The sequence below is a fragment of the Furipterus horrens genome, unplaced genomic scaffold (assembly GCF_987537825.1).
Source record: "Furipterus horrens unplaced genomic scaffold, mFurHor1.1.pri manual_scaffold_1, whole genome shotgun sequence".
Lineage (NCBI taxonomy): Eukaryota > Metazoa > Chordata > Mammalia > Chiroptera > Furipteridae > Furipterus > Furipterus horrens.
In genome coordinates, this window is record NW_028327171.1 from 207,975,167 (window position 1) to 208,002,868 (window position 27,702).

At 40.2% G+C, this 27,702-nt stretch overlaps 1 protein-coding gene across 1 annotated transcript; it reads right to left on the bottom strand.

The window, feature by feature from the left end:
• Positions 1-24,521: 24,521 nt before the first annotated feature.
• SCG2 (secretogranin II) lies at positions 24,522-26,814 on the bottom strand. Its single transcript, XM_090269139.1, has one exon. It carries the CDS (start codon positions 26,802-26,804, stop codon positions 24,960-24,962), a length of 1,845 nt encoding a protein of 614 aa, XP_090125265.1. The 5' UTR covers positions 26,805-26,814; the 3' UTR covers positions 24,522-24,959.
• Between the last annotated feature and the right edge of the window lie 888 nt (positions 26,815-27,702).

Genomic DNA, 27,702 nt, shown 5'->3' on the forward strand with positions numbered 1-27,702 from the left:
GACGAGGAGATAGCCAACCTAATAGACACAGAATTCAAAATACTGATGATAAAGATGCTCACAGGCTTGACAGATATGCTTGAGTATGGCAAACACATAAGGGAAGAAGTGAAGGCTATGCTAAGTGAAACAAAGGAAAATCCACACAAAACCAATGGTGAAGGGAAGGAAACCAGGGTTCATGTCAATGATTTGGAACATAAGGAAGAAAAAAACAGTCAACCAGTGCAGAATGAGGAAACAAGAATTTTAAAAAATAAGGAAAATTTCCCAAATTATGTGAAGGAGATGGACATACATGTCCGGGAAGCACAGAGGGTCCCGGGTGAGCTGGACTCAGAGGGGACCACACCAGGATGCATCATTACTGAGATGCCAAAGGTGAAAGTTAAAGAGAGAGTCCTGGGGGCAGCAAGAGAGAGGTGGAGAGTTGCCTACAGCGGGGTGCCTATAGGAATATCAGCTGATTTCTCAGAGGACACTTTGTATGCAGGAAGGAACTGGCAAGCAGTATTCAATGTTATAAAAGGCAACCTGCAACCAGGACTACTCTATCCAGCAAAGCTATCATTTGGAATGGAAGGGCAGATGAAGTGCTTCTCAGACAAGGTGAAGCTACAGGAGTTCATCATCACCAAGCCATTATTATATGAAATGTCAAAGGGACTTACTTAAGAAAAAGAAGATCAAAACTATGAACACTAAAGTGACAACAAACTCACAATTACCAACAACTGAATCTAAAAAATGAAAACAAAATCCGACTAAGCAAACCAGAATAGGAACAGAATCATAGGTATGGGGATCATTTGGAGGGTTATCAGCTGGAAGTGGGAATGGGAAAAATGGGGATATGGTGCAGGGATTAAGAAACATAATCAGTTGGTACAAAATAGACAGGGGGAAGTTAAGAATAATATAGGAAAGGGTGAAGCCAAGGAATTTATATGCATGACCCATGGACATGAACTAAGGAGGGTGAGATTGCTGGAGGGAAGGGTGGTACTGGGTGGAGGGGAGCAAAGGGGAAAAAAATTGGAACTACTGTAACAATATAATCAATAAAATTTACTTTAAAAAATTGACCAAGGCACATGGATACAGATATTTTTGTGAGGATGATAATAGTCAATATTATTTGCAATTATACAAAACTGTAAACACTCTAATTGTCCATAAGAGTCTAATGGTTATATAACCTGAGATAAAACCATTCCATGGAATACTATGAAAAAGATGTATAGGTACTGGTTAATGCATTTCCAGTCAAAATTATTATATAAGCTAGCCAATATCAATTATATCCCTTTTTCTTACTGATTAAACTCTAATTTTACTTGAAGTAGAAATGAACCCAGATTGATAAAGCCTTCCCTGCAAAGAGTGATATCTAAAGCTGTATAAACAAAGTTGATGGGCTTCTGGAAAAACTCATTAAAGGGGACTGGCTCAGCCCATTAGCTTGTTTTTACATTCTCCCCACCTCTTTCTTCCTTATTCTTGTTTGGGATAAGTCTGAAATGTCCACAGCTCCAATAACTATCTTGAATCATGAGGTGATCCTGAGAATGAAAACCATATGCTAAAAGAGGGGTAACAGAAACAGGAGGGAGTAGGGCGGAGCATTTTTCAAAGTGATATGTATAAAATAACCTGATTTGTATTTTTAAGAACCATGTATGCTTGTGTGTGTGTATGTGTGTATGAGGGGAAGATATATGGTAAAAAAATTAATGATAAGCCCTTAACTGTTACAAGAGTTTTCCACGGTGGGAGGAATCCAATGTGATGATGTACTATGGGAAATTCCCTCTCTCTCTCCCTCTCTCTCTCTCTCTCTCTCTCTCTCACTCTCTCTCCTATCAAATTGTTTTGATTTTTAAAAGGTTTTTATGTTTTTTGACATGTTAAAAATGTGTCACCTAATATTTCAAGTATAACTTTAATTCTGAATATTAATTTCATCCCTTTAAGAACTGTAACCTTGATAAAATAATATTAAAGCCCCCCCCCCAAAAAAAATCTTATGGATTTTCTAGTTCCATCTTACACTTTTACAGATGAGCATTCATTGGCTTTAAAAGATAAATAGTGCCCCTCAAAGAAATGCAGCTGCTTGGTGTAGTAGCCTGGAAGAAGAATTAAATTAATTAAAATCTAAGATGATCCAGATGTTTTCTTATATATTTTATCATTTATTCTTTATTTCAGCCCTACAGGAGACCCACGATAGCTCTATGTTACTGATGAGGAAAGTAAAGTTTCAACAGTTTATGCGATTAATTTCCCTAAGGCCCAACATCAGTTAAGGCAGGAGGCAGGATTCAAAATCTGATCTGTCAGCTCCAGCTTCTTTCCACTTCATTATGTTGCCTCTTACACAGGGCCTTGTACAAAATGTTTAAGCCACAGTGAATCCATGCAGCTCCCAAGTGAAATATTCCCCATAATTTGTTTGCTGAGTGTTTCGGCAACAGCCACCAGAGAGCCTCATCCCCGGGGACCCTGTCACACTAGAATGCCCATGTGGGCTGTTTGATTTAAGGTTGAGCCCAAGTTGCCAAAGGAAGAATGTCAGTTGTTCTATTAATTGAAACAGGATAACATAAAATGTCAATGATGCATAGCCAAAAGTTGCAGAGAAAACAAGGGAATGTTAATGAGATGTAGGTGAGGGATTTCAAAGTTTCAAGAAGAAAGATCCCCCACTGGGATTCTGCCAATCAGTTAGCACTTGGTTATCAAGAGAAAAAACAACACCAGGACCAAAGGCAAGCTGATGCTTCCTTAGTGGATACGTCGGGGACAACAAGAAGAGAACACAAGCCCAGAAGAAGGGAATCTCATAGCACAAGGAGAAATTCAAAAAATTGTGAACTTCTGGTATGTGTTTTGTTTTGCCATAAGATTTCTTTTTCCATTTACATCTGTGTTTGTTTTAATAGTTTAAAGCTTTCTTTTCCAAAAATCTTTACCCAAAATGTACCCAGAAGCTATGTCAGATTTTCCCTATGGTTTTGAGTTTCCACAGCATTGCCGCACACGCAGGGACCTCTTGCTCCAGTTTGAGGCGTGAGGTTCTCCCTGAGGATAAAATGTAATCTTCCAACCACGAGGCATTGCAGTATATGGCTCCTGTGTGTACACTTACAGCTGAGAGCCAGCCTCAGTAAGCTGTTTGATTTCTCTATAACACGCCCTTCCTCTTATTTCTCTGCACCTCTGCCTGTGCTCACACCCTGCCTGGGATACCCTTTCACCTATTCTTTGCCTAGCAGTCTGCTGCTTACCTTCCAACACAAGGCTAGGAATGCTCCTCTGTTCTTCCCAGCTCTCCCAGATGTAACATAGTATTCCACGTGGACTGTCTTGACTGAGTTTTGAAGTCATGGCCAAAAACACTCAGTTCCTATTCCTGGGCAGTTTACCAAGCCCCTACCTCAATTACTCTTAATAGACTCTGTCGCTCCTGGGCTGCAGTACTCACATACCCAACTGCCAGAGCCCTCCCACCCCACCCCACCCCACCCCACTGATCCCCCAAACCCAGGGATGGACCCATCTTCTTTGACTCTATAGAATTATTCATAATATCCTACCCTTGAGAAGCCTTTGGAAAACCTAGCTAATCCTACTCCACTTGCCATACAGAAGGCATCACCTACAGTTACAGCTTGCTGTCACACTGTCACCAGATGCCACACTCTGTATGACAGCCTTCTCTTGTTTGGAGCTATGAGTAACAAAAAGTTCTTCCCTTGAGTCCCACCATCCACAGAACCCATAATGATACTTAATACCACGTAATTAGGAAACACCAGGTGGGTTAGGTGCTCCCTTCCCTGTGTGTCACATGCACGGAGATCAGAACGGTTGAATCTGTGGGTCATCAGGACCAGCTGCAACTTAACAAAGAAGTTGATAATTACGTTCAACACTTCCAGCCTCTACCTCTGAATCTTGTTTTCTCTTTTTGCTGCATCTTAGAAATAGTAGGACCAAGTTTTATTTAGGCGATATGGTACATGAGGTATCTTTTAAAATATCCCCAATGGGTGCTCTTTAAAGATGGTAAAGCTGGAACAGAGACTTGTAAACATTACAGGAATCTTTCCAGAACTTAGGAGAAACCCACCTGCCTAACAAGGAAATGTGTCAGTCCCTCTCTGGATGCTAGTTGGGGAGGAAAGGCTTCTTTGAGAATTCATAAGCATACGTTGCCCTCACGTGGGTTTGGTATTAAGATTTACACTCTGCTTGGTCTGAAAAACCCCAAGCCATGAAAGTAATTTAAGGTGCTCTTATGTTGGCCATCCCTCAGAACTTTGGATAAAACAAACATAAATTCTCTCTTTAAGGATACACCTTCATAGTTAGACTTGCATGATATTCTTGGATAAATTCACAATGTCCATGAACTCTCAATCTAAAATTTAGAAAAATAAAGAGGAAGCATGATGTCATTGTGTGTGAGAGTAATCAAACAAAACAAACAGCAGAATTACCCTCCGCCTAACAATTTGATATTGGAATGATTTCCTATAGAGTAAAAATGTGTTTCAAGTGTCTAGAAATTTTTTGAACTATAAAACATGAAAAAGAAGCACCATTATGCCAACAAATTAGGCATAATTAATTGAAAAAATATGCTTAAGTAATTAATATAATATAATATAATATAATATAATATAATATTGTATCGACTGTTGAAACAGTAGATGAGATATAGCTCAAGAAAGAATCAATGAACTGGAAGATAAATCTGATGAACACTGACAGTTAAAAATAGCAAATCTCATGAAGCACAGTAAAAAATAGTAAATATTCCTCTGGTACTTTTCATGTTCAGGTATTGTACAAATCTCTCTAACTGTATTAACTCTTTTCCTCCCAGCAAGCCTATAAGTTAGATATTGTTTTGTTCCCATTTTATAGATAGGAGAACTAAGAAAAAGATAAATGAAATACTCTGCCCAAAGTTACATTACAAGTAAGTGGCAAAGATAAAATTGGAAATTAAACACTTAGACTCTGAAGTTTACAATCTTAATCATTAAGAGATGTAAAAGAAAAATTTTTTTGAAAAAATTATTTTAACATTCATCTATTTGAAGTTTAACACGTGAAGGAAGAATAAGGGAGAGGTATATTTAGAGACACTGGTTGAGAATAACCCAGAATTGATTAAAAAAATGAATTACCAGATTCAGAATAAACCAAGTCTCAAGCAGGATAAATAAAAATAACTCCACACCAATATGACAAAAATAATTCATACATATTGTTTTAGAATGATTCAATCAAAGTATTAGAATATTTCATTTTTATGCATGAAGGGACAAGTAAATTCCAAAGTTCTTCTAACACAAAAAAATAGCTACCTAATGTATTTTCCAAGAGTCATTCATATATATATTGTTATACATAACAACCAATTAATATAATACAATTGGCAAGCTTGATCTAAAGAACATATATAGAATCCTGCATAAACAATTAAAGAATAAAATTCTCAGCTATGAAGGCAATAAAATTTGAAATCTGTTTTTTAGATAACTTTTTAAAAAGCTTTAAATATTTAAAAATTTAAAAATACACTTCTAAATGGTATATGGCTCAATGAAGAAATTAGAATAGAAATTAGAAACTACCAGAAACTGAGCTACAAATGTGCTGGGGCTCTTCCCCTCCTACATCCATTTTATTCCCAAAGAGAAAGTGTGGAAGCTCATTGAAGGTGGTAAAAGATTAGACAATGGGCCAGTCTTCTGGGTTCAAATTTTGGTTCTGCTTTTTTATTTGTGTGCCTCAGTCACCTAATTCATAAAATGGGACTAACCGTAACTATATATAAGATTGTTATATATGCATACATTTAAATGCATGTGCATATGTATACTGCTAGAATGCTACTTGAATTACGGTAAGTACCATATCACTGTTTGTGACACTTTTTGTTGCTAGTATAATATCAGTGATTGGATGGAGATAGTCTTGAGGGAACAGAGGCCTTTGCAAAAATCTTCAAATCATGTTTGTAGGCAACTGCTTTCTCAGCCTACGGTTGAATCCAAACCTATTATTTAGTTCGACCACAGTTAACATTTTTCTCTCCATCCTACACAACCATAGATTTTGTCTATGCAACCTAGTCTATGAAATCTAATGTTCCCCTTGAATTATTGTTAGTTCTCCCATTCAGGAATTTTCACCCAAAGGCCCTCCCTAAGCCAGAGCCAGGGGAGAGGGACAAAATTGAAGAATTCTAGGATCATCACACTCCACAATCTTCCTCAGCATTTTTCATGATGCTGCATGAAAATTTTACCCATTAGAGAATAAAGAGCGATATTCTGTTCAAATAACATTTAAAATCAAGTTTGACAAAAACACGTTGATAACACATGTGGTATTTGTAATATGCATCCTTTTGGGGAAGAGTAATAAATATCCTGTTTAAGTGAGAGGAGTTGGGATTCTTCCTTTTGCTTTGCCAGGTCTGCAAGAGGAAGGAAAATCTGCAGGGGCCAGAGGAGTGAAATTGATTCTTTTATTCTCTTAACATGGGCTAGACCTATTATTTTAAAGGTGGCAGAGCTTCCTCTATTCTCTCTGCAGGTGGCATTTGGAGTGGACATTTCCATCATCTGTGTTTATTGATTTTTCATTGCTTCCCCTGTGTGTGGGAGGAGGAGTGACTCATCTGATTGTTTAGAGAGAATCCAGGACAAAGGAGCAGGTTCTGCCTTTTCCATCTGCCTTCCAGAGAAAGCCTGCTATTCATTCCCTCTCCCTCTCCCTCTCTCTCTCCTTCTCTCTCTCTCTCTCTCTCTCTCTCTCTCTCTCTCTCTCTCTCTCTCTCTCATGCCCGCCCTCTTTCCTTCCCTCCCTAACCCCCTCTATCTCCCTCTTTTTCTCCACCTCCCTCCCTCTCTGTCTATCTTTCTCCCTCCCTTTCTCTCCTCTCCACTTCTCTGCCCTCAAACTGGTGAGTAAACCAGGCTGCCCTGACCCATTTGTCTGGCTGCGTTCAATATGAAGCAGAAGCCAGGAAGGCTGGACCCTCCACCTTTTTAATACAACCAGAGACTGCACTTCTGTGCATAAAAGAAAACTTGCCAACGCATTTATAAAGGCTCCTGCTGGCTCTCAGCTCTTGGGAGCACAAATTACTGCCTAGATCTGGGAAGGAAAGGGGTTGAATCTTAGGTTTCTTCCTCTCTAATACATACAAGCTCATTCCTAATTTAGAATTAGTAATATTGAATAATTTAAACAAACTGAGTTCTTTATGCCAATATATAACTATTTGACTTATACTAAGATGATGAATTGATAGGCTGCCTGGCCAAAATAACCTTTCCTAGAAAGGTCTCTTTTAATAAGCCAGGCTGATTATTAACTCAAATTATCATTAGGGTTATGTTCAGCAATTCTAGCAATTTCAGATCATTTGCTAACACAAGTGAAAAAAAAAAAAACTGTTCATAGATAAAGCAAGATTAGATATTGGCATTTCTTAGGAAATCATACATCAAATTATACATGAAGGCAAAACCATAAATGAAGCAATGAAGTAATTCTTAGACTGATTATAGACAACCAAAGTACCCGGTGAAGGTAAAATGCAAACCATGGAACATCTTTCAGATGAGACTTAGCTTGAGGTCCTCTTCAAAAATAATATTGACAGATTAAAAAGAACCTATGCAGTTGCGTAAAGGCTTATCGGAATGTCTTCTAATGGAACAATTTTTATGGAGTAATTGCAAAGAAGGCAATTTAGTGATTTTTATTGAATAATTTAAGAATGTAAGAGCACACACTTTCCATAAGAGAGAGCTTTCTTACTAGAAGGGCTGCCTCTGCATTGCGTCCATAGCTGGGGTCATTCCAGGCACCCTCTATGGCTTTGATTAATTACTTCCCTTGTATTCTATTTTATTAGGGAGTCATGCAGTGAGGAATGGGGACTAATTTGATCAGAAAATAGCTTCTGTTGAATCAAAGGCTTAAAATAGTATTGAAATGTGGTGAATAAGGGAAACAAATGGGCAAAACGAGGATCTCAACAGCTGCTTTCATAACATGGGGTCTCTTAAACTCTGTGTCCTTCACCCCAGCTCTTGGGGTAAGAATTCAACGCAAATTCAATTGCTCTTCAACTCTATCATCTGCACAATGCTCTATGAAAAGGAAATGAGAACTTAAAAACAAGCGCTGAACAGATGTTTTAACATTTCACATAGTCCTAGCTGGTTAGACTCGTTATAGAAGGTAGTGATGGATGTTGAATGAGCAACCATGAAAAACTGGAAACCAGTCAGATACTGTGTGATATTTTATACAGACCAAACAAATTTGAAGGGTGCTACTTTTTCAGACTGGCTTGAAGAGCAGGAAACAGTACGAACCCACATGGAAATTAATTAGGTAGGACTTGCTAAGTATATGTGTCCCAGCATGCCAGACCCACTGACCTCCCTGTCTTTGACTCTATACACACAGTGCAACTCTTGGTGGTCAGAACCACTTCCTTGGCCTTTGTAAGCTGAAGTGGAATTGTCATACCTTGTCAGATGGGAATTTAAAATGATCAAATCAACATTTTATAGGATTGATACACCCTTCAAATTCCAATGCTTTATGAAAGACTTTAGAAATATGAATTGTCATCACGTAAATAATAACTGGTAATAAACTGTAATTATGCAACTTCTTTTACAAAGCATTTCCGTGTTTATTAGCTCTGGGTGCCCCTACAATATACCTGTGGAATAGCCAGGATGTTTTTTTCTATTTCACAAGAAAGGAACTGAGAATTGAACAGGAAGGTGAGACGAGTTGGCCAGAGTTACAATGTATTTTCCCTCTTTCCACTAAGTCCACAGAAATCTAATTTTCCTCTGGTGGACAATCTGGAATGAAGCAAAATATATCGCTTTTTTGCCAATGTTATTTAATTCAGTTTGGGGATAAGTGAGAATCATTTTGCACTGTGAACCAAGTGTTAGGTTTGGAAGAGCGAGAGGAGAAATGACAGGGGAACAGGCCATGAGTTGAAAAGGTTTATTTGGCCAGCTGCGCCAGGGGGCTGAGCCCAAAGAGAAGCAATAGGGCAGGGGTTGGCAAGGGGAGTGAGTGTTGATTAGGGGCAGGAGTTGGCTGGACCCCTTGCAGATGGCTCTGATGAGGGAGCGGGAGTTGATTGGAGAACAGAGAAGTTGCTAAACTCCTGTCTGCAGAGAAGGACACCTTTGAAGGACACAGGCAGTCACCACACCAGCAGTTACTGCGGGGCCAGCAGATTTATTGGGGCTTGCTAAAATTATACCAGAATTCCCAGAGCCCAGGTCTTATGCCTAAGGCCAAGTTTCTATGAGGACAAAACAGATTGTCCTGCTCAGAGTGGGAGAGCCATGAGAACAGAACAATAGATTCCTGTACCTTGAGTTTCATGAAGTCAGCTCGTTGGCCCCCCCGGGGTCCAAATGTGAACCCAAAAGGCACCTCCTGTACATCCCATGTGTCCTGGATTAATCTTAACACACCCTTACACTGCTCACTCTTATGTCGGACTTCCGTGCCCTTGGAAGTAAACGTTTTCCAAAGAGTTTGCTTTGTCTCACATGACTGGCGATAAGCAGCAAATGCTTCCGATGTACTAGTTGGAAGACAAAAGGCATTTACAATTACTTTTAGACCATTAAACTTGGGAAAACATGACCGTTAGAGGCAGACTTAAAGCACAAATAAGTATAGAGAGGAATTTCTCTCCCCTGTCCTCTGGTTTTCATGAAGAGGTATTTGACAAACAGAAAATTTAATGGGGTGAAGGCTTGTGGGTAGTGAGGGATTTTTTTTCCCCAGGCACCAGGACAGTATTTGTAAAGTCTGCATAGAGTAAGAAATCATAACATATTTGGAGAGTTACAATTCAGACTATGAGCTGTAGCCCAAAGAAACATCTGGGAGTGTGGCAGACAAGAAGTCTAGAAATAGAGACAGGTACATGATCACGAAGCACTTTCAATGTTAAGATAAATCTGGGTGCGATCTCATAGGTTATGAGGAACTACTAAAAACTTGAAAGCACTGGCATGACATTTTCAGATTAGGTGTAATTCTGATTAGGTGAATTCAGATGAGAGAGGATGGTTTGATGCCAGGTCAAATTGGATGCAATAAGAACAGCTAAAAATCTATTAAAGTGAGACATGATCAGGCTTCTCTGATAATCTATGACAGAATCTACAATATTTGTGGGTATAACTTTCAAGAGAAAAAATTGGGGCAGCGTGATAAGATCATCACATTTATTGCTTTCTCTATATCTAAGGCCCTTTGCAACACGACTTTGCAGCTGCTTCCATCGAAATGTGGAGTCTCTCCACCCCTTGAACCAGGCCTGGCTCCATGCCTTGCTTTGTCCAAGGGAATGAGGCCGAGGTGACACTGTGCCACTTTCAAAACTAGGCCTCCGCACTCTGGAAACTGATGTGTTTAACTCTGTTCTCTCCTAAAAATCCACTAAAATAACAATAAGGGAACGTGTTTTTGTTTGTTTTTAAGGCATCAGGGGAACAAAAATATCAAAAAAGACAAAAATATTGGAATTAAATGAATTGATTTTCTATCAAAATACCTAATAACATATATTAAACTGGCATAATTTGTTTGCCAATTCCTTCTGCTCATGGAGCCAATACATTAACAACTATTACTTGGAATGGAAATGAGTTAAAGTAATTTACGGGTGTTGTAGCTTGATCTAAATGAAAAGCCACTGTATGTAACTAAATCTTCTACAGCAACACATTAAACCATTGCCTTTGGGCATAGTTTCACTTAATAATTACTGACTTTTGAAATCATTGCTGATGTTAATTCAGAAGCTCTGTATTTTCTGGTTTTCTTACGGCCAGTCTTATTGTTAGAATTCCCAGGGTGGGTGACAAATGTGGGCAACATTTTGAGCAAATTACAAGTTTATTACCAACCTCCTTGAGAAATAGAAAACTTGCACCTAATTATTAAGCATGCGCTCTTGTCTTTCTTTAGTTCTTTTCTGTTTTAAAGGTTTGTTGGGAAAATTTTAAAATACTATCAAACAACCTAAATAAGCAGCTGTTGACTTGCGACATACAACAAATTATAAAACTGAGGCAAGATAGCTAGATGGAGGTACTGGCCCGTCGGCCCTCCTGCTCCCAGCTTGCAAGAGGAAATAAGCTCATGCAGGAAAATCACATAGATATGCAAGGTCCAGTTCTATCCAGCTGGGTCAGGCACCCTAACCGAAAGGCAACCTATAGCCACTTATAATATCATTTGTATTGCAGATAGACCAGTACCCATGATGCACCAAAGCCCATGTGGTCCTGGGATGGTCCAAATGAAGATAAAAACTCCCCCTCCCTTTGGGAAGGCAGTGCTTTGCCTGCCCCACCTCAGTTCTACCCAGGTCCCTCATTCAAATGCCTCCCCCCTAGCCCAAAATATAAGCCTAGCCCCCAAAGCTCTTAGGACAACTCACTTCTCCAGTCTGTCTATCTGCGTACTTCCACTTCAATACAACTTTTGTACTTTGCTCACTCCCTCTGTCTCACTCTCAAACTCTTTCTTGTGCAGTGATAAGAACCTGGGCATTTACACTGGATTGAGGGAGGACTCCTTCGGCATCCCTATGAGTCTCTGACATCAAAGCCTCCGAAGCAAGAATGTTCCAAGAACTTTCTAAGCACTCTATGCAGACATTTTAGTCTCTGTTTCCCACATGCACTTTGTGTTCACCAAACCTACCATTTCTGAAGTTTGCCACTGATTCCAGTCCCCACCAAATGGCAGTCTTGAAGGAAAAACCTTCCATGATGCTATTTCTCAAAAAAAAATAATAATAAAATAAATAATAATAATAATAATATACCCTGGCTGGTTTGGCTCAGTGGATTGAGCGTCGGCCTGCGAGCTAAGTGTCGCTGGTTCGATCTTCCAGTCAGGGCACATCAGAGAAGGAAAACTCTGACTCCAAAAAACCTCCGCTGCCTTGCGGCATACCTCTTCAGGGGAAAGGCTAAGGGAGTAAACCCCGACAGAAAATCCGGAGCCGGAGTCCCTAAGGCGGTTTGACGTTGTAGTCAACACCGGCAACTCCTGCGGCGCACCTGAAGCCAAGCTGTATTGACTCCGTCTTTCCCTTGGACCCTTCAGCTGCGAAGAGAGGGGGGGTCTGCTGCATGGGCAACAGCAGACCCTCCATATCACCCTGCCCAGGCTCTGTAGCTTCAGCTTCACTGGAGAGGACACTCCAGCGTCATCGCAAGATGTCGATTCAACACGGGAGGAGACAGATACCGTGTCACTCCCGAGTCGGACTGCACAGCCATTCTCGGCGGTGCAGATAGACTCTTAAGAAGCTACACCATCGTCTCTCGAGACGGACGGCTGCCGACGACGATGAATAATAATAATAATAATATTGTTCCCTCTTTTCTTGTTCTGATCCAAAACCACATGTTATGTCTTTTGGAGAAAGAGACAACTTCTATACTGAAAGTTCAGAGATATTAGAAAGCGTATCCACTCCCACTCACAGTATTTGCTGTTAGAGTAGTCCATTATCGGGGATTTAAGCCTTCCACTCCACCATTAGAGGTAAGTGCAATCCTCCTGGGGAGGAATTAATACCACAGTATAAAATGAGAACAGCATCCTCAGACAAGGCATTCTGAGACCCACAAAAACTTGTACTGACATGAGTGAGCCTATCTGGTCCCTGCTTGTTTTTACAAATGAGGGAACGGAGTCTGCAGCAAGGAAAGCATTTCCTGACATACATAGGTAGTTATGACCCAAGATCTTCTGGTTCCTCGGCCATTGTTCTTGGAGGAAGAAGATAAAGCTGATTATAGAAAAAACTGGGTAGGGTACCAATGGAAGCCAGAAAGGAGTCCAGGAAGATAAAGGTCAGAAAATCGGAAATCTAGTGATGCCAAAGAAAATCCATTTATGTCTCAACTGCCCCAGATTAATTATAGGGTAAGAGGAGCAACAGGATTGCAGGAGTATGTCTCTGCTTTCCCCACCGGACCAAGAAACAGCATGTTCCTGGGCCTTGCCACTCAAACTAGAACTCAGCCCAGCCACCTTGGCCTCTCCTAAGGATTTTGTTAGAAATGCACAATCTCAGGCTCCACCCCAGAGCTACTAAACGAGGATCCGAATTTTAACAAGATCTCCAGGTGATCCAAGAGCACATTAAAGTAGGAGAAGCACGGGGCTAGGACACAGGGGAAGAAAAGTCCACAGGCAGCAACTCAGAGCACTTCCCCCACCCAGACTGTCCCCTCCCACCCACCCCCAACAACCCCCCCCCCCCTCACCTCCTCCTACAGAAGCCAGGACCAGCCTCTGGGCTGACACACACCTTGTTACTTCAAGACCCCCATATGCAGATTTTAAATGTAGCCCCAGATTCCTCAAAGAGGAGAAAGAGAGAGTCATAATACAGGAAGGTGGGGAAGGGGAGGGGGTGTAGCCAGCAAAAAGGGCTTGGACAATTTGAAGAAAAGCTGCTAGGACTTCACAGATGTGCCTACAACCTAGATCGAATTTGAATGTTTTTGTTTGACTTTATTTGACTTGACTTGGTGTGTTTTTTTGCGTGGGTCCACATCAGGTTTCTGTTTATTTGATATCAGGTTTCTGTGTATTTGACAAAGTAGGCCAATTGAAACTCTTCCACAGACTATCCCTTAAATGTCTCATTCCTCCGGCTCCTTTGTAGTTTATGCACTGCTTTATTTTATAGGTTCTTCCAAACAAGCACTTTTATCGAGCACTCTCCCTCCTAGATAGTGAGCTCCTCAAAGGCAAAATTGTATGTTTATTTATCTTCGCCAGGCCAACAATCAGTGCCCTACATTTAATATGCAACCAATAATGAATGACAAAGAGCAACATGAAAATGAATGAATGAATGGATTAAAGCAGAATAAAATAGAATGAATAAATGGAGTAAGCAAAACAAGTTCTCATGCTCCTGGCTTTAATTCCAATATCCTGCTGTGGTTTTTATCTTGTAGCTAGACCTAGCCACAGGATTCTTGAGCTTTGGGTTGCTGCATTTATTACAGAGAAGCCAGCCTGGTGTCTGAGTGTTGCCATGACGTGGGATGCAGTGAGAATCCAGGAGCTACAATTTGTACATGCAATCAACAAATCACATTACTTTGAAATCCCTAGGTGAGAGTCACCATCTGATGTACTTTTGTTGTATGGCCCCAATTTTCTTTCTTATACTCTGTTCTTGATTTACAATATGTAGGTAAGAAAGAAACACCTTACCCGACAGGAAAAATGAATAAATTTTTATAACACTCCCAACCACCAAAAACATTTAAAAATATGCAAAATCTTAAAAATAACCCCCTCCTGGACATAACTTTGTACAAACTCGGGACAAAAGTGTTCTCTCTAGTCATTTGCTGGCACCACAGTATGGCTCTAACAGTGATAATAACATTAAGGATGGTCACAAAATTTAACTACTACTTAGATATGACAAAAAAATATAACATCTCTATTTTTCCTTAACTAATTCAGTCTTTCTCCTGAGCTCTCATCACTGAATTACCAGAAAAACAAACTAACCTAATGCCTAATACAATAAACAGTCTCTTTCAGAAATAGCCTTCCATTTGTTAAAAATACTAGGTCTCTGAGATAATAACCCACCTCCTCTGCTTTTCTGGTTTACAGGGTAAGGGGTTGAGGGAAAGCTTATGTGCCTTAGGAACCCCAGGAAAGAATTGGGGTCCTGTGATGCAATGTTATCATCTCCTCTGGTGTTGCAGACATGGAGGTGCCTCTGTCAGATCCTACTTCAACTAACAACTCTGCGCAGTTTGCCAGGGATTAGCTGATAGCCTTCAGCAGTTAGCACCTTCAAAGTCCATCTCAATTCTCAAGCTAGGGTCACATGCTGTGGGGTGGGATGGGGGGCTTTGACTAGTATATGAGCAAGGGAATGATAATCTAGCCATTCTTCTTGTAGTGGCTCCCTGCCAAAGCATGAACAAGGTGGCATTGGACCCTAGCCATTTCAGGCTGGAGTTTGTGCCTGGTCTAACTCACAGTGTTTTCTCTAAGTTTTGTCAGTTTTGGTAGTGGGGTCTGCATGATACAGTCTCACTTTAGTTTTCCCTGGACACAGTCCTTTGTATACCATGTCCCTCATCAGCCTCAGGCATGGCAGTCCAACAAGGCAGTAGACATATACAGGCAGAAATGTTCAAAGTCCCAAGAAATTCTCTCTCATAACATCCACATTTATATTCTTAGGGAAGTGCTCTGGTTAGCCCAGCTTGGATTACATACCCACCCCTGAGCCATCACTAAGGACAAGAGGGTGGGGTACCATGATTGATTGAAGTTGCAACTCCATACGGCTCTTTGGCTTCAAGTGGGGGGGTGCCATGGTTACTCGCTCCAACACATACACATAGATTGGGGAAAGGCAGTCCCCAAAGCAGGTGTGAGGATGTGACCAAAAGAAGGAGGGAGTTGAATGTTGAGTATACAAAAGCAAATGAACAAAAAAGTGTTTCTCACTATGTGTTCCCTGTCCTGTCCTTAAGAAGCTTGATATTTTATTAGTCACATATAAGCAGATAATTACAATATAATATGTTGGGTGTTGTTCAAGGAGTAGTTACTACAAAGAAGGAAAAGACTAATCTGATATCTTTTGGAGGATATGAAGGCAGGGTCTACAGGGTGAGAAATAAGAAGAAGAACTGTGCAAAAAGTCTTCAAAAAGTTACACTTTAAAGAATAAACAAAAGCTTTGTAAAAAGAAAAAAATGGAGGAACATCCAGATGAAGGAATGGAATATTCCGGGTCACTGATGTAGAAAACATCATAGTGGAACACCTGCCCTCCCCTGAAGTGCCTTTTGGAGCATCTCCATGGGAGTTCATTAAGTTTTAGCATGGACTGGACATTGCATATCTCTAGTCCTGATGCACCTTTCCTCCCAAGATGCTTCCAGTTCACAGCAAACAGTCATAAATCAGGCCGATTCATTGGCTCACATCTTGGGTTGGCCAGAAAATTTGTTTGATTTTTTCTGTACCATGGCTCTAGTTGTGCTTAGTTGTCTTTAACCCCATTCAAAGTAATGTCGTTAGGCTGTATTGTGACAGCTGTCATATCAGCATGCATTTTTTAAAACTTATCAAAATTGGCGAATTTTTGTGCAGCCATTTTAATATTGAAGACTGGAGAAAACATGCACCATTTTTGGCATATTATGCTTTATAATTTCAAGAAAGGTAAAAATGCAACTGAAATGCAAAAAAAAAAAAATGTGTGCGGTGTCTGGGGAAGGTGCTGTGACTGATCGACTGTGTCAAAAGTGGTTTGCAAACTTTCGTGCTGGAGATTTCTTGCTGGATGATGCCCCGCGGTTGAGCAGACCAGTTGAAGTGGATAGAAATCAAATTGAGACATTGAGAACAATCAATGTTATGCCATATGGGAAGTAGCTGACATACTGAAAATAGCCAAATCAAGAAAATTATTGGTGAAGATGAAAAATGTGTATTTTATTTTATGAAAAAAACCATACAAACTTTTTGGCCAACCCAATATCTTCTTATACTTATTTTTCTTTAGTTTTATAGTCACAGATGTATCCACAGAAAAGATTAGGATTTCCACTCAATAAAGAAGAGATAATTCTATACCAGGAGAGACTAGGGAGGGCATATTAAGTGCTATAGCAATTGTTAAACTTATTAAGACTTTAAATATGTAAAATAAATTGTCAATATACTTCTGTATACTTACATATGTATACATGTAAGAGTAACATATGTATGTAGAGTATATTACATGAGTCTGTTCATTATGTTAAAAATGCCACTTTAATGCACATGTATTGTGTACATGTGCTTCATGTAGCCACATGTATTATATATCATGTATAAAATATATTTACATATATTATGTTAAGGAGGCATTCTTTACATAATGGGCAGATTCAAAAGTGACATTTCATATTATACTGAATTCTGTGCTTCAAAGTTTCCAAATATAATACAGTCTCAATATATCTGAATATAACATATTTAAAATTAAACCTTACATTAGCTCTTACTGGAAATGAATAGAAATATAAAACAAAATTAGAGATTCTTCTCATTTACTTTTTTTTGCATGTAACTGCCTTTTAATATTTTGAGTCTTATGAGGAACAAAGCTTAAGCACAATGAATAAAAAGCACAGAACATTGCCTTACTCCATCCACACTCTGGAAAGGATGTTAAACCATCCAAGAGACTCAGGTTGGCACTGATGCCATCTTATTTTTATTTTATTCAAGATGCAGGAAGCCTGAAGGTGAAAGCACAAAATTGCTCTCACCAGTCTCATGAATTTTGAAACGCCTCCTGCACTGTGCTGATTTTACATTGCAGAATGGTTCGGTGCGGTAACCCTGACTCTCCAGCTACCATAGCAACCTGTTGGTTCAGAATGAATTGAATTGTGGGATTATCATTAAGGGAGCAAGAGGAGGGGCTTCTGCCTTATTTGTTTTTCAGCCAGTTCACTGTGTAATGCTTATGAATGGGAAGACCAAGGAGAAATTCTTCTGTTGTTTCCTTTAAAATTCATGTCAATTCTTCAAAAAAAAAACACTGTGGTTATTAAATAAACATGTCATGTCTATAAGAGTTAATTTGCCATTGCATTATCATTAACATGCAGAGAACAAACACAGTCAAAACTACAATCTGCATTATCTCATTGAAAAATCACTTTAAAATAAGATGAGATTGGAGTAGTGTGTAGAAAGGACAATCATATGAAATTGGAACTTGATCTTGTCAGTTTTCCCTGCCCATATTGGATAACTTTAGCATACATTAAAATTTTAAGCTTAAAATAAACCTGAAGTGTTGGTCCATATGCCTACAGACTTCTGAACATGCCAGTTCCTGGGAAATGGCCCCAGCTAAGTCGGAACCTGTGCAGATGGAATAATAACTTGTTGCTTCATCACATACAATTTTCTCAAAATAGCTGCAACAAGAGAAACAATCCTGTTTGTTGAGGAGGCCAAAGCGCTTTCACAATGTAGTCTATTTTTGTGCAAATGCATTACCCGGACTTCTTATGTCCCTCTCTGTACAGAATGTCTAGTTCTAGAATTTACATATTTCAAATGGTCAATAGTTGTTGATTAACTGATTGAAAAATTCTGCCTTATATTTAGCAGCTATTTAGTTCTGGCACTGTGAAAGCACCTCACATACACTATCGGTAAGTCATTATAATAGCTTGTGAGTCGATCCTTCCCCTTGTGGGAAGACCACTCTCCCCTCCACACCCCCACTCTTATTAGGGATTTCTTGACCCAAGGGTAGGTAGGACGATGACCATGTCCAGCTTGAAGCAGCTAGAGGAGCTCGAGACCTTCGTCCATTGGCCTTTATAAGATTGTAAAGGGTTTCAAGTCTGAGAGGGAAGGATTGTTATTTTTTTATTGTTAAAATATTTAACTAATTAATTAATTATTTTAAAAAAAAGAAGAAGAAGAATATATGAAAGGGTGAGCCATGGGCATGGACTTGGGGAGGGGATTGTTGGGGAAGGGGGTTGCTGGGCGGAGGGGAGCAAAGGGGAAAAAATTGGAACTATTGTAACAATATAATCAATAAAATATACTTAAAAAAAATAATAATAGCTTGTGAGTATAATTCTGCCTCAGATCCAGCTAGAGTGAGCACCTGATCCAATACATAGCAAAGCCAGGATTTTACTTGGTTTTGTTTTGTTTTGTTTTGTTTTGTTTATTAGCCCCAAGGCCTTCTGCTCCAAGTAAATGTTCCATCAGGTCAGAAGGCTTTCTGGAATTGAAATCTGAATGCTCTTTGAGCTGTGATACAGGGATTGATATGCCAGCCAACATTAGAAAGACTAGATTAAATTTTTATGTGCTGGTCCAAACTCAGCCCATAATATATGAGTGAAAACTTAATTTTTAATTAAAAGAGCAAACTTTTGAGTGTTTCTACATCTCAGGATTAGAAAATTGCCAGTCCAAATGGAATGCCAGTGTGAGAATCCGGGGGATGGGGGTGGGGGTTCAAACTCAAATTGAGGCAAACATTCAATTAGATACTCTTTGAAACATCGATCATGGCACCATCCTAAGACTTCAGATATTCTGAAAACATCGAAGTCAAAGAGCTTCTCAGATGACCATGGGGGATGCACAGTAGACACTTCGCTTCTTTCTTTCCTATTAATTTGAGCTGAGGTTACAGGAGGTACCTGCATTGACTTCCTAAAGCATGGGACATCAAAGAGGAAAGTATGATAATATTGCTCATTTGTCAACACAAGCATATTGAGCAGCTCACATGGAAGAGGCATACATTGGCCATCACAGAGGATACGGAGAAGCCCTGACTTCAGAGCTTATCATTCAACAGGTGAGGCCGACGAGTCAACACAACCGGTCATAGGTATGTAGCGAGACCAAGAGAAACACACGTTGCAACGAAGGTAATAGAACATCACTGTGAAAGCCAGGGAGAAGAAGCAATCAGTGCATTCTCAATGGAGGCAGCAGAATGTGCACTAAGCCTCAAAGAAGGACTAAAAATTGGAAGAGTCTGTCAGGCGGAGGAAGCAAAAGCAGCAAAATATAAATATGTGCTGGAGCCACAAGAAGTAGTAATGTGACTTTTCCATCATTACTTCATAGCACAGATGCTATAGGCCATTCTCCACCCAATCCTTTTACCCCACCACCACGGTTCCCTTATGCTTTCCAGAAGGCATGTCAATAATAATGATTTAATAAAAGAACTTCAAGGAAGAAAAAGAATCTAATAAAATAACAAACCTCAAGGTATCAACGATACATATTTACTTTAAAATATCCTGAGAATAGATAACAGAGTAGATATAGCAAATGTAAATCATATGGAAATTACTGATAAATACACGTGTGGCTTTGGCCCTCCAGAAAAACTTGCTGATGATTGCTATAATAAACCTTCTGGAAGGTAAACACTGTCTGAACACTTGCAGACAAATTGTCATCTTTGTCCGAAATCCAACGGCTTACACTTGCCAAGAAAACTCCTCTGGCTTTTCGGTCCCCAGTTCTTTTGACCCTTCATATGTTCCCTGAAGAAAACCCACAGGGTTTCCTAAACTTCCAACTGTCAGGAATAATAGTCGCAGCATAAATAGCTTTAGCTGTAGTAGCTACATATTTGGGCTGGCCTAACTTATATCAGCATGTGACTAATCTCCATTGCATTTGTAAGAACAGTAATCTTTTTGTTCTGGGGGGGAAATAACTATAATTCTCCCTTATATTAATAAAAATGCCAAAATTGCTATAATTTTGTAATGCTGGAAAACTACGGCATCTTAGAGGCTTGCCGAGCCATGGCACAGGCCCTTCTGATCATGCATAAGTGAAATTGAAAAAATATCTGGACGCTTTGTGGCAAGCTGATGAAAATAATTGCAACCTATTTGTATGCTGATGGATGGGGCTGAGCCAGTAGAAAGGCAAAAGTTGGTGCACAGAAAGTGGGAGAATTACTAAAACAAGTTCTCAAGTAAGCGAGAAGGCAGGATTGAGTGCACAAGTAGAGGGCTTAATAAAGTCAGAAGCACAGACCGGTTACCCTCGGGAAAAGGAAAGCGAAGAGTGTATCACCCCAAATGCAGGTAGGTTGGTAAAAATGAACATGGGAGTCTGTAGACCTTCTCCTCAGATGGCTTTACTTTTCTCAGTGAAACATGAAGCTATATAATGATGTGAGAGTGAGAACAGTGGCGGCAGGCCTAGATATTTACTGACAGAGGGGAAAATACGATACTATCTAAGGGCAGAGAGACTGAATGGGCTAGCGGTACACAGGATTCCAGGAGAGCATTATGGGTCACTTGAAGTCAGTATGAACAAAATAAAATCAATCAGTAATGGTATGTTTTCCTGCTATGTTCAGTTGTAGGAGAGAAGGTATGAGAGGATGGAGAATTGGACTTAACTAAGATTCTTGTTTAGCAAAGCAGTAACAATAAAACATGAGAGAAAGAAGGCGTTAATATTTACAAAGGTGTGAGTATAATGGCACACATGAAATTTAAGCTTGACCAAGTGGGTGGCGAAGAATATAAGGGATGAGAGAGTGGAAAGATGGTAGGACCCATAGGCTACATTTTTGGTGGGTGAGGGGGACTATTGGTACAAGGTACGAATGGAGTACACTGGAAATATAAAAGGTGATTGTTAGAGTGAAATGCTGAGCATTGAGATTTAGGGTAGGTTGCACTTAATTAGTATGGAATAGGTCAAGGGCATCATTAGGCAAGTGAGTACCTGGTGGAGGATGGAGAGTGGAAAGCGTTGGAAAGGTCATCTTCATGGATATTGAAATCAACAAGTATTAGTCAGAAGCAGTGTTAGAAAAAGTGACAATGAGCAGGAGTTACTTTTTAAACTTGCGAGGGGACGTGTCCCAGGGCAGGAGGTGACTGCAACAGTGAGGGGTAATGGATGGGTCCTGGGTGATGGCCTGAGATTGAAAGTAGCATATCAATACAATGTACGCCTTAAATTTACATAGTGTTACATGTCAAATACATTTCAATTTTTTTTTAAGAGGACCATTATTCCAGCTGATCTGAATGTCCAACATTCTGGCTTGCCCTTTGCTTGGGTTTTGTAAACCTTTATTTATGTTTTTGATACATCTCATTTGACTTGGTTTAACTTTCACATACATCTCAGATAATCTTCTCTAATAATAAAGCTGTGTGTTAACACACCACCTCTCCTAAAATTTAAAAAAAAAAAAAAACTTGTAAGAAAAAATGTCCTGTAAGCAGCAAAAAGGAGCAAGGAAGGGAATTTCAAGGGAAACGGAAACTTCAGCAGAGAGATGGGTTTCCCTCGGGGCAAGAAGGTAAAGAGAATATTCACAGAAGAGGCTGAGGATACAGGGGCTTTTGCTGAAGGGGCATAATGACCAATGTTATAGAACATGGGAAAGAGGAGGAACTGGGGCTCAAACAGCTGATAACATTTTAGGGGAGCTTTGAGTGTGAGAAAGGAGGAAGGATGTGGAAGTTTTGTTTTAATGAGCATAACTGGTTTAGTCCTGATTGCCTGCAGCGAGGCAGGCAGGGAGGAGAAGCTGAGAATAGGGAGGAGTGGGGAGGCTGGGCAGGTGAGGTCTTGCCGAGATCATACAGAGTGTGAGGTCTTATCCGACTCCTCCTGATGGGGCATTGGCTCCCAGCAGAGGTGGTGTGTGGTGTACGGGCAGTCTCTCTCTCCTCCCGGTGGAGCCTGCAGAAAACATCTGCTTGGAGGGCTCAAGCTACTCTGTGACTTCTGCTGGAAGAGGCTTCGGGGTAGGAAAAAGAGCAGTGTTGCCCTAACTCCAACTAATTTGTCATCCCCATCCTTGAATGCTCCCGAGATCTTTATTTCTTATGCCAGTGAGCCTTGTACCTATGAAAAAAAAAAAAATCTTTGGATCAAAAATAAATGTCCGATGACTCAATAGCTGGTGGAGATACAGTGGTACTGCAAAAAGGTAGCGTTGCTTGCTAACTGCTCTCTAAGAGAAGTCAGGCAGAGAATATGTACCCCAAATTAAATACTTTCCCCACTGCCCATCCTGATTCCTGAAACGTCATTGTTAGAGAATTGTGGAATTTCAAGAACGATTGAAACTTCAAGAAAAAAGCATTGCTTGGTGTTGTAGCGAAATGAGTACAAGGTTTGGGATCCCCCCGATTTGGTTACAAATCCCTGCCTGGAGCCTCATCAGCTGTGTCGTTGTATCAGTCACTTGCTCTCACTTGCTGATCTGTCAGGAGGGCAAGTTTCTGATCGGTGGAGATGTGCCACGTTCTCATGTCTGCTAAGGGCTTGCACAAAAACAGCCCCGCAGTGGACTTAGCACACTAGGAGTGACTTATTGCATGAAACAGGGGATTGAAGAGAATATACAGTGGGCAGAAGGTGGATGTGGACATCCCTACAAAGCATGGCATATAAATATGTACCTGAACTGTAAGCTTCACAAAGATCCTGGCTCTCTCAGTTCACACTACTGCCTTGCGGGGTAGTAACTCAACACCTTGAAAGTATTTGAGTGAAAACCACTTATTAGAAACGCTGTAGAGATAATTCACCTCTAAGGTCTCTTCCACTTACAGATTATTAGATTTCATAAATTTGTATGATAATTGGACAGAAAATAGTCAAAGCAAAATTATGAAGTAGGAAAATTCATATCCAGTGTTTTCCCTCAAGGTATCCTTGATTAGTCAAGAATCATCTCCGCTCCCCACCTGACAAACACGCAGACGCACGCCCCATACACACTTACTTGTGCCCTCACTGGGAAGTGGCCCATACTGAGACCTCCTGAGTCTCTCACCGTCCCACCTCCAAAGGCCCAAGTCTCAGGGGAAAGGGCACTTCCCAAAGAGTCAGTGGAGTGGAGTGGTTAAGACTGCAGGCCTTATCAGCTTGCACACTGGGTGACATTGGAGAAGTTATGTATAACCTTTCTGGGTTTTGTTTTTCCTGGTGTAAAAGAGAAATCAAAGACCCTTGGGAGTGGTATGGTAGAGACCAAATGAAGGAAAGTGTGTAAAGTGTTAATATAGTGTCTGGTGCCCCATAACCACTCAATAAATAGTGACGATTATTTATTCCTTGGCTTTTTAACAGCCATTATCATTGTGTTCCTCTGTGTATCTTCTTGCTGCTGATGTTGATTTCCTATTGCTGTGTTAGGATGCTGATACCTTCCCCATCCCCCGAAGTGATGCACATTGTAACAGGTAGGTATTGCTTACCTCATTCGGGATTTCTCCCAGCACTAGGGCAAGAGAGAGGGCAGTGTGGTGTGTTCTCCACCGTGCCTGAGCCCATTTACTTAGCTGACAGTGAGTTTGAGGGTCTTTTAACCCCTCTCAAATCATACACAAGAGGCAGAAGCCTTGTATTCTGGAGACCATGATAATCTGGGAATAGATAGACTGCTTCCAAGTCGATAGTCATTTCTGATCACCTTGTACACAGCTCTTTTTTTTCCCCAATGTTGGTTATGTGTGTGAAAGACTTAAATGTTTTTATTTGTACAAATCAAGAGTAAAAGGTATACATAGGACAACAAAAGACTATTCCATAAGTTATATATATATATATATATGAGAAAAACCTTAAGCAAGCATTAGCTAGTGGGCTATTAGAGGATGTTGCATTCTACATGCATGTGGCATGATCATACATTTAGGATTCATGATTTCTTACCTGGATTGGCTGTAGAAGGCGATGATTTTCTCTTTTGGCTCCATACTGCTTGCTCCATAGTCATTGTCTCTGGTTTTCCAGAACGAAGAGTCCACAGTTGTCCAGAAATAACATTTATTAATCAAAAATAAAACGCACAATAGAAAAGGCCTTGTAAATAAAACTATATATTTATAATGCTTTATTTTTTTTTGCTTCAGTACGCCACAAAACACTACAGACAGTAACAAAATAATTCCATAGATATTAAAAACTGTCAAGAGGATTATAAGACACTCTTTATCATATGTGAGCATCCACAGTGCCACAACCATTAGATACACTATTAAACACTATCAGAGATATCTTTCTTAAAGAGGGGATATAATTACTTTTTTATCCAGAAGTCATAACATTTACACATATCAATAGACAAGAGAACAACTCAGAGTAAGTGAAGCAGAAACCCCAGTGAAATGGACACATCTGCCTGTACATCACTTAAAGATATTACAGTGTTAACAGGATAGAAGTCAACACACTAAAGAGATAGGTCGGGGTTTTCTTGGGGTAGAAGGAGTGAGAGTAGGGCATGTAATGGAAGCCTCTTACATATTTTCCATTGCTCTCTTAGTAATATGCTCCCTTCCTTTTTCTTCCTTTTCTTGGTTGAGGTATTCCAGCACTTTCATCAACAGATCTTCATCCAAGTACTGTCTGTTTGGGGAGTTCTCATTCTTTGGGGGCCCCACAGGGAGCCGTTTGCTTACCGAGGCCAGTTTGTCAGTCTCCTGGGAGCTGCCTTGACTCAAACGCTCTTTGATGGCCTGCTCGATTTGGTCCTCTTCCTGAAGGTCATCTTCAGATGAGACTTGACTGGGAACCCGCTTCACCTGATTTGAATTCATGATCTCAGGGTATTTAACTAGCATTCTGGCCAAGTACTCCCCTAATTCTTGATCCTTGTCATTCAGGTTTCCATAGGCCATTTGTCTGTTTTCAACATCTGGCAACCAGGCTCCTTGGGAAAGTTGGTTTGCTCTCAATCTTCCAGGGCCATAGAGGAGTCTTGGCAGGACTTTCTCTCGGTTATACTGACTGGGAAAATAGGGAGGCTTTTGATCTGCAGCACTCTCCACCCCTAAAAGATTTAAAATGTCCTCAACACTGAGCCCATCTGGTAGGGCCTCTGTCACAGCACGACCAGGTGTGTTGGGGTAGCCACTCTTGGAGAGCATCTTAGTCTGGAACATATCTGGACGGTCTAAATCAACCTCTGCGATATCATCTACATCAACAGGAAGTTCAAGATCGTGCCCTGGTTCCATCGATCCGTTTGGCTTCTCTCCCATTTTGAGCATGTCAATCAAGTCTTCAGGGGGTATCTGCAAATTCCTTGAAATTTCAATCAGCTGATAAACAGACTGAGAATCAAGTGGTTTCTCAAAAAGCCTGGTTGCTCTTTCCCCATTTGGCCCACTCTGTGACCTCCCACTTCCTGCAGCATTCACTAACCTTTTCAGATAGGCAATTATTTGGGAGACATCATCTGAGGGCTGATCTTTATTCTCTTTCCGGAGATCTTCATCCTGGAGGCCCAGCTGCCCTGAACGCTTCATTTCATTGTTGACTTGTTCATTTTTTTCCATATTCTCTTTGTTGTCCCTTACCTCTTCCTGGGTTTGACTCTCTATTTTTTCCTCTACTGGGTTCCAGTCTTCTCCCCCAACCACATCTTCATAGGCAATGCTATTGCCCTTATAGATATCATCGTCATCATCTGTGTAAAGTTTTTGCTCCTCACCAGCCCTGTCACGCTTCTGGGTGTTTGGTCCCTTCAGTTTCCCCAGCTCTTGGAACACAGATTCCAGTGTAGCAAGACTCTGAGGAGTATACTGTTCCTCCACTATTTCATTTGTGCGCTTAAAGGGGTTGTCCCTGGAATTCTCTTCATACATAGGAGGGAATCGCATGTGCTTGAGCTTTCTCTCTGGCCACTGTTGAGTCTCATAATCATCAGGCATGTCAACTGGAAAGTTCTTCTCTGAACTCAAGGTGTAGGGCTTGTTTTCATTTGGTAAAGACTGGGGCTCGTTATCAGCCTTTCTCAAAGCTTCAAGTATTATTCTCACCCATTCATCTTCACTCAGGTAATCCCTTGAACTTTCATCACCATTTTCTCTTGGCTGAAAGGGGACAGAGATACCTTGGTAGGGATTATAGTCTGGGCTGCTTTCTTCTTTGTGAGCTTGTTGCCGGAGCTTTTCGATGTACTCCAAAGCCCTGATCATTTCAGGACTGGGAAACCTTTGGACGTTTTCCAATCTGAGGTCTGGGTCTTTCTGAAGCAGCTGATTGCGCTGAAATGAAGCTGCTCCGGCCCCAGAGATGAGGAAAATGAAAGCGATGAGAGACAGGGCTGCTCCAAGCCAGTGAGTCTTAGCTTCTGCCATGTTCCAAAGATGTCCTTAAAGATGGAAAACATGAGTTAACACAAATGAGGCAGACTAGAAACATGATAGCAGAAGAGGTAATAAGCCATTGAGGGGGAAAAAACATAGCAGAGATTACTTCACATTAAACCTAGGATGACTGTTTTTTAAAATCTATAAATATATCCTCCATGATTCTCACAAGCTAACCACAGGAATCTGGCAAAATGAATACCCATTTACATCAAATTTGCATGGTATACACAAAAACACTGATATGGTGTTTCTCAAATTTTATTTTATTTTTTTAATTACAAAACACATAGTTTGTTTTTAGTATGCATTGTTTCTGTTTCAAAAAGATTTTCCAAGATGAGTTTTAGTTTTCTTGTATAAAATTCCTATTGAAATCACTGGCAAAATGATTAGTTGGTGCAATTTAAAACATGCATGTACACATGCACACATACAAATATACACACAAAATAATTTCATTAAGGTTGTATAAAAAATGTGGTTTAGTTACTAAATCATCTACATAATTTTATGGCAGAAATATAGCAGCAATAATATAATTTCATATGATAAAATGACATAGTATATCAATGTCAATCATATTGAATTACCTTGTAGGTAAGCCCTACTCATGAATATTTTTCAGAAATAACTAAATCTCACTCTGACACCAAATCCAACTATCAATTTTTTAAGTTTAATATTTATTATTTTAAAAATTTTATTGTTGTTCAATTACAGTTGTCCCAGTCTCCTCCCCACCCCCCTCTTGCTCTCCCCTGCCCTACCCTCCCACCCTTACTCCCACACCAACTATCAAGTTTGAAAGGTGTGCACCTTAATGACCTCTACAACATGTGTTTCCTCAGGCCTGAGTTAGTAGGCTAGCCCAATGAAGTTTCTT